The sequence below is a fragment of the Triticum urartu genome, chromosome 7A, assembly GCF_056163025.1.
Source record: "Triticum urartu cultivar PI428250 chromosome 7A, HENAU_Tu73, whole genome shotgun sequence".
NCBI classification, from domain to species: Eukaryota; Viridiplantae; Streptophyta; class Magnoliopsida; order Poales; family Poaceae; genus Triticum; species Triticum urartu.
The window spans coordinates 688,953,989-688,960,829 of record NC_141879.1 but is presented as its reverse complement, the minus strand read 5'-3'; the positions used below and the strand labels follow the sequence as shown (position 1 = coordinate 688,960,829).

General features: G+C 45.7%; 1 protein-coding gene across 1 annotated transcript; it reads right to left on the bottom strand.

Moving 5' to 3' along the window:
* Positions 1 to 1,142: 1,142 nt before the first annotated feature.
* On the bottom strand, positions 1,143 to 3,697 carry LOC125523131 (squamosa promoter-binding-like protein 10). The gene is made up of 3 exons (XM_048688182.2): positions 2,943 to 3,697; positions 1,720 to 1,904; positions 1,143 to 1,634 (listed from the first exon to the last, which is right to left on the bottom strand). The coding sequence occupies exons 1-3, from the start codon at positions 3,608 to 3,610 to the stop codon at positions 1,288 to 1,290; spliced, it is 1,200 nt and encodes a 399-aa protein (XP_048544139.2). The 5' UTR covers positions 3,611 to 3,697; the 3' UTR covers positions 1,143 to 1,287.
* Between the last annotated feature and the right edge of the window lie 3,144 nt (positions 3,698 to 6,841).

The window sequence follows — 6,841 nt, the reverse complement described above, 5'->3', positions numbered from 1 at the left end:
GCCAGCTCATTGAATTTCAACCTCACATTGCATGAGACGATCTATGTAACAAAAAATAGGAACACACACAACATTTATGGTTATAGCAAAAAAAACAGAATTATATCCTGTCATAGAAGGTTTGTTGTTAGCGCCGAAAAAACATAGCACCGTTGGAAGTAGATGCCAGATAGATCGCTGGTCTCAAGGTAGATGGCGCACTTTGACTTGCGTATTTCACAAGATGGTGAATGCGTCATTTTACAAAAAAAACATATCATTTTGCACATTACAACAACCAGATTCTACGTACTAAGTGTAGAACCGGATTGTACAGTACTAAATCGAATTCTAACTACTAAGTATCATCAGATTCTAGCTATTAATCAATCAACACGAAAGACTACTATCCAATTTTTCATTAAAACATATTCAACACTAAAAAAAATCTAGCTACAATACTAAAACTTCTAGCTACACTACTCAATCAACATCAGGAGGGGAAGCAAACGGGCGCGAGGGGAGGGGATCGCACCTGATCACCCAGAGGTGGCGGCAGTGGCGATGAGCAGCAACGCCGGGTGAGGTTTGTAGGTGGCGGTGGCAAGGTGCTAACTGCTAAGTGTATTGTAAATCTCTAGAGATTGTGTACCCATTGATTCTCATAGTGAAATTTGTGTGGACTGGTTTGTTCGTGCCTGTATTTTTACTTTCATTTTCCGGAGGTTCTTCCACGTAAAACCATTGCATCATTTGTACATATTGTTACGTTAGTCCGTTTCTTGTTGACTAAAGCTATCTCAAAGTTCACTATAAACTGAGCTGCATGCTAGGGGTGGGAGGGGGGGGGGGGGTGATATTGTGCATATTTACGTAACGTGTCGATGAATTAGTACTCCAATTCTTTTTTATGCATATAAGATTTGTTTGAAGTCAAAGTTCATAAAGTTTGATCAACTTTAAGAAAAATATATCAACACTTAGAATACGAAATCAATATCATTAGATGCGTCATGAATTTAATTTTCATATTGTGTAACTTTAGTATTATTGTAGGTGTTGATATTTTTTTTATATAAATGCGGTCAAACTAAACTTTACGACCTTCGATTTCAGACAAATATTATATGCAGACTAAAATGACCAGAGGGAGTACATTGCTTTGTTGCTGTTTAGCCCCAATACAGCAAAGCAGTGGACCTGTCCTATAACAGGTGAAAACAAAACACTTCCGGCAACTATCTAATGTGGTGTTCTAACTGCGGTTTGATCATAATTATGTTATGCACAATGCTCAAGATCCAGCATCTACATGAATTCCACCTCAAACATATGGATGCCGTTGTTGGCGTGGTTGCTGCCATTGGTGTTGTCGTTTTGCTGGTCGAAGACCTGGCTGTTGGCCACCGCCGCGGACGGCATCGTGCTGGAGCACACCGACGAACGTGACATGATGTTGCTGTTGTGCAGGAGGGAGGTGATGAAGTGTTGCTGCTCCTGATGGTGGTGGAGCTGCATGGAGTTGCTGAGCTGCTGCTGGCGGCGGTCCTTCTCCGGGGGCACGCCCAGGGTGAGCGTCATCTGCCTCGCCGCCGCTAGCCTGGCCTGGCCCTGCTGAAGGCAGCTGGTCGCGCTCGTGTAGGTTGCGCTCAAAGCTGATCGACGATCGTAAGCCCCGATAAATGACGACCAATTGCACTAGGTAGGATGCAATTAGCTAAAGAAAATCTGTTGGCTTACTGTTATTGTCGCCGGCGTAGGAGCTGGAAATGCCCCCGGCGTTTTGTTTCCTGGAAGGCACGGCCAAGTCCTTGGACACCGCCCCCGCGCCGCTGGCCACCGGTTTCCTCCGGCGACGGTTGTGCTCTGCGAGCCTCTTCCTGCAGCTCCTCTTGGTCTGGTCGAACTCCGTGATCACATGGAACCTAAAATTAAAATTCTAGCTAGCTCAACAAGATGTACGCATGTGAATCCATTGTTGAACATAGATACCACACCTCACATCATTGGTCAATGCGAAAATAAAGCAGGAGCAGATATATGGCCAGGGCAAAAGGCTGGCACATGATCAGCCGCTCGTTGCAGCAGAAATTTATTTGTTACTGAAGAGCTTCCTTCAAAAGGATTTCCGCTTGCTCGGTGAATGTCTTGCTAGAAGATATAATTTCTTGGAATTGAAGTTTCGTATCTTTTAGATGTTTACGTAACTCATCCAGAAATTTATTTACCTATTCAATTTCTAACGAATCAAGATATCCTCTTGTTCCGGTATAAATGGTAGAGAGCAGAGGCGAATTGTCCAAAGGCTTGTAACTATGCGAATTGAGCTAGTTCCAATTTTGATTTGCCAGCTACTTGTTTCATGGGTTTAATTTGAGCCGCGGATCCTACTCCAATGTTTTAAATAGCAGTCTATCAAAAATAGCGGCGGGACTCAAAATCAGCTATAGCGGGCTATATCGAGGTACAGCGGGCTATTTGTGAAGGCCATATAGCCGGCTATTTAAAACTATGTGCAGCACACAGCAATCTGAAGTCTGAAGCTAGCACAAAGAACGCTGCCTTTTGACAGTCTTTTTGTTTTGGTGATCCTGTCTCCATATCGACCGATGCCCAGGACAGCAAAAACGCCATGGAAAAGCTCTTGTTTGTGCTGCATGGAGTAGTGTTTTGTGTTGTCTTTTTCTTTGACATGACTGGTCGTCGCTGAGACTGAGACTTGCTTTTGCACCATGGCCGCCGCAACGGAAAAGCGACATGAACCAAAAACTGATTGAAGACTGAAAAGGCAAGCAGTTTGCGCTGGCCCTAGCTTAGCAAAGCTGCAACCTGGTAAGCTATACTATACGTACCGTAACGGAAAGAGGGATACTGCTATGTTGAGAGAGAGAGAGAGATACTGTAACGTTCACGTTCCTAGAGAGAGATGGACAGTGGAGTGGGTCTGTGGGTGTGGCTCTGACCTGCTGCATTGCTGGCAGAAGCGCTGCTGCTTGCCGGCGGCGGAGACAAGCGCCGCCTTGGCGTGGTACTCGCACACCTTGTGGCGCCGGTGGTAGTGCTTGGCGCCGGAGAGGTCCGCCTTGCAGTACTCCACCTGGCACCGAGGCGGCTGGCGGTGGACGCGGCCGAATCCCAGGTCGAACACGCTGCCAAGACGGGACCGCATGAGCATCGGGTCCACCGCCATCATGTCGCCGGTGGGGAAGCAGGTCCGCTGGCCGTGGTTCAAGTCTATCCTCCCCGCGTCCCCGGCGCCGCCCTCGCGCTTCACCATCCCAAGAGCCGGGCACACGTCACCGTGACCGTGCATGGCCATCGGCGGCATCTGCAGCTGCATCCCGGACATGGGCGGCGGCGCCATGTGGACCAGCCCACCGCCGCCGTTGCCGTTGGAAGGCAGCGCCAGCATCTGGTGGTGCGGCGCCTCCTGGAACTGGTTGAAGGCGGCCGCTGCCGCCGGGAAGTGGAAGTTGTCGAGTATCATCGCCCCCTCGTGGCGCTGGCCTCCTCCTCCGCCACCAGCCATCATGCTGGCGGCGAGCTCAAAGCCGACGTAGGGCGGCGGGTGCATTGCTGCTAACGGTAAGTCGTCGCCGGCCGCCGCGTTCATCCTACCGCTGCTCATCATGGCTGAGTGAGTGGTCGTAGCTGAACAAGGGAAGGCTGGGGGAGCTAGGAGGCTTGTGCTCGCTAGCTGTATGTGAGGTAGGGACTGGTGAGGTTGTGCCGCGCTGTGTAAGGTTGTGGAGGGCGCAGAGGTGGTTAAAAAGGGCGAGTGGAGGAGGAGAGTGATGAGAGTGTGCGTGTCCGGGAGTGGCATGTACTATGTGTCAGCTGCCTCACTGGACCAATATGAAAGGGCCTTCTCCATGCTGTTCGCGTGCAAAAGGAAATATTGAAGAAATAAAAAAAATCTATAATTTCAAGATATCAAACTTAGTCAACCATTCTACTCACGTGTCAATTTTCTGAAGGAATGACACTGGGTTATACCACAGTGAAGAAAATACAATCCGGCCTTAATATTCATTCAATCAGTGTTTCCGAATGTACTAGCTTTGATTTTATCATTTTTGCCTAGAATGACATGGTTGTTATTTCTTCGTGAAACTTCATACTTGAGTAGAATCATTAGTAGAAAAAGGGCCATTTGTCCCGGTTCATAAGGCCCATCTGTCCCGGTTGGGGAACCGGGACTAAATGGTCGTTACTAATGCCCTAGACCTTTAGTCCCGGTTTTTATACTAACCGGGACAGATGGGCCTCCACGTGGCCGCTCCGGCGAACCCAAGCACGGGGGCCTTTGGTCCCGGTTGATAGCACCAACCGGGACCAATAAGCTTCTACGCGTCAGCATTTCAGGGGCTGGTTTTTTTTTTAAGGAGGTGGTTTAGGGGTTTTGAGGGTTAATTTAGGTTGGTATATAGGTAGCTAATAGAGAGATGTGTCCTCTCTTATCTCGGTGCTACTACTACTACTGCTATGCCTAAACATGACTTAGATTGAAGTGAGGCAACATGTGGTGCATGTCGAAAGTAATACTAATCCTAACTTGATCAAGTTTGGATGGTACTACTTTCGACATGCACCACATGCATGTTGCCTTCACTTCAATCCAATCCATGTTCATTTCACCCGCTGATATATAATAACTCTTCATGCTCGCATCATGCATCATCATATATAGTAACAAGTCTACTAATCATTATCATACAACTTCTACACGTTATTAATAACAAGTCATGCGATCATCATCCTCATAGTCATCGAACCAACCCTACTTAATTGTTCTTAGCACATGATCATCAGTATTAGGTAGGATATAAATACCCTCTTTAAGGTGAAATAGAATAAAATAATATAGACCCTGACTCTCCATTATGGAGAATGGAGATCATCCTGTCTCCAATTCTTGCGCTTCGCTTCCTTTTGCTTCCAAGAACCTCCTTACGACTGTCCATACATTTTTTTCCATCCTTTGATTTGCATGTCTCCATTCCTTTTAAAAATCTGGTGTGGACAGTTGAGATTCGTAGGATGACCTGGCTGTATGTTCAAAATATTAAGGCTACCTTTCTGATACATCAAATGAGGCACACAATTCTGCAAAAGATGCACGGATGTCGTAATAGTAAAAAAATCTTATCAGGGTATCTCCATGGTAGTTACCGTAGTTCAACACATGCACTAGTGGCACGTCTTGACCATAATGTTGAGGAGTTTTATTATAGATATTGTAATTCTCAATGTCAGTACAAAATCCAACCAGATGATTTTTCTCCTTATAAGTTAATTCGGAGCCATCGATGTAGTGGGTTTTGTCTACCATCTCCCGCACATTCTTTGAAGAATGAAAATAAGCTGTCAATGGAAATAAGCTGTCAACTATTTTGAAATAAACAATATAAATTAGCTAATAACTATGTTTGAGAAACTAAACTCACATAGCGGTAGAATTGGAGGCGTATCAACAAGGACCCAAATGTCCATATTGTCTTGCTCGATTTCAGGATCACCAAGATCCATGGTGACACCCATACCCTCATCAAAACCATACATCTTGCAAAGTGCTTCCCACTTTTGCAACCAAAATGGGTTACGCTCTCAGAATTGTACAGCTTTACTTCAAAATCCACATCATGATGAGTTCTTAGGTGAATTTTCTTTGTTTCAAAACTTTCATGGTCTTCAAAACCCATCCTGTCCAAGACATAGCGCCTTGCATGGCATGGGATAAGCTACTCGAATTGTAAAAGATGAAAATTACACGTTGAAATAGTTGTAGTCATGCTTAATTACGAAAAAACACTCGTCGTCGTTACGTACCGTTTCAACATTGAAGGTCTCCTCGAGCTTAATGCTGAAGCGCCGATCATCATCCAGGTGAGGCATGTCGCACAGACCTCGATCGTCGTGGCACCAGCTGCACTCCCCCGGGAGACTTACGTCGTCTGATGACGACATTTCCTACGTTCATAATTCAAAGATTAAACTTGTACAATTAAATATATGTACTACAAAAACTAAATTAGATCATTATTATTCATCACGGGTTGACTATCGGTCTGTCGAGTCTTTTCTTGAAAACTCTCAGCTCACGTGGTGTATATATTCGACTGTTGGTGATGGTCGCTCCTCACTTTGTCCCCGAGTGCATTACAAAAAATGTCTAGCACACGGGAAAGAAGGAGAAGCGACCCCCACGACAACAGTCGGGATTCTTTGTCCTCTCATATATATATGGTGGAACTCTCCCTCACTGATTCCTCTCTGACATTTGCGACCGTCGGTGATGGTCGTTACCCCTTCTTCCCCTAGTGCATAACAAAGGTCTAGCACCCGGAGAAGAAGGAGAAACGACCCCCACGACAACAGTCGGGCTTCTTCGTCCTCTCATATATGGTGGAGACTCGACAGACTTAAAGTCAACCCGAAATATCGTTTAATTATCTTTCTAAAAAAGGATTTGGCTGGTCTCACCTCGAGGTCGGAGGGGGTCGGTGACGGGGACGAAGGCGGGGATGATGGAGGGGGGCTCCTAGATTTCTACGAAAACAAAAACCCTATAAGCTATCAACTAATCATATACATACGCCTGCCATAGTGCTCTCCAATTTTAGCATTCAAAGTAGGAGTAGTTTTCCAATTTGAGCATTCAATAAGCAAAATCAAATCGCAAAATAAAGTAGTATTCAAATTAGGATGCATTCAATTATAAGCATAACTACATCATCTCTTGCGTCCGTACAGCGTTGAATATTATCACTAATATACCTTGAATACTATCATATATATAACATTGCTAGTACAGCTAGAACCGTAGCGCCCGACGGGTATCGGCACGGGCGGTGGACACCCA

What these genes read in the sequence shown, in the direction of transcription:
- LOC125523131 (XM_048688182.2), bottom strand. Translation starts at nt 3,610, where the DNA reads ATGATGAGCAGCGGTAGGATGAACGCGGCGGCCGGCGACGACTTACCG. An exon ending in TTCTGCCAGCAATGCAGCAG is followed by an intron (nt 1,905 to 2,942) that starts GTCAGAGCCACA and finishes TTTTAATTTTAG; the next exon opens with GTTCCATGTGATCACGGAGT. An exon ending in CTACGCCGGCGACAATAACA is followed by an intron (nt 1,635 to 1,719) that starts GTAAGCCAACAG and finishes ATCGTCGATCAG; the next exon opens with CTTTGAGCGCAACCTACACG.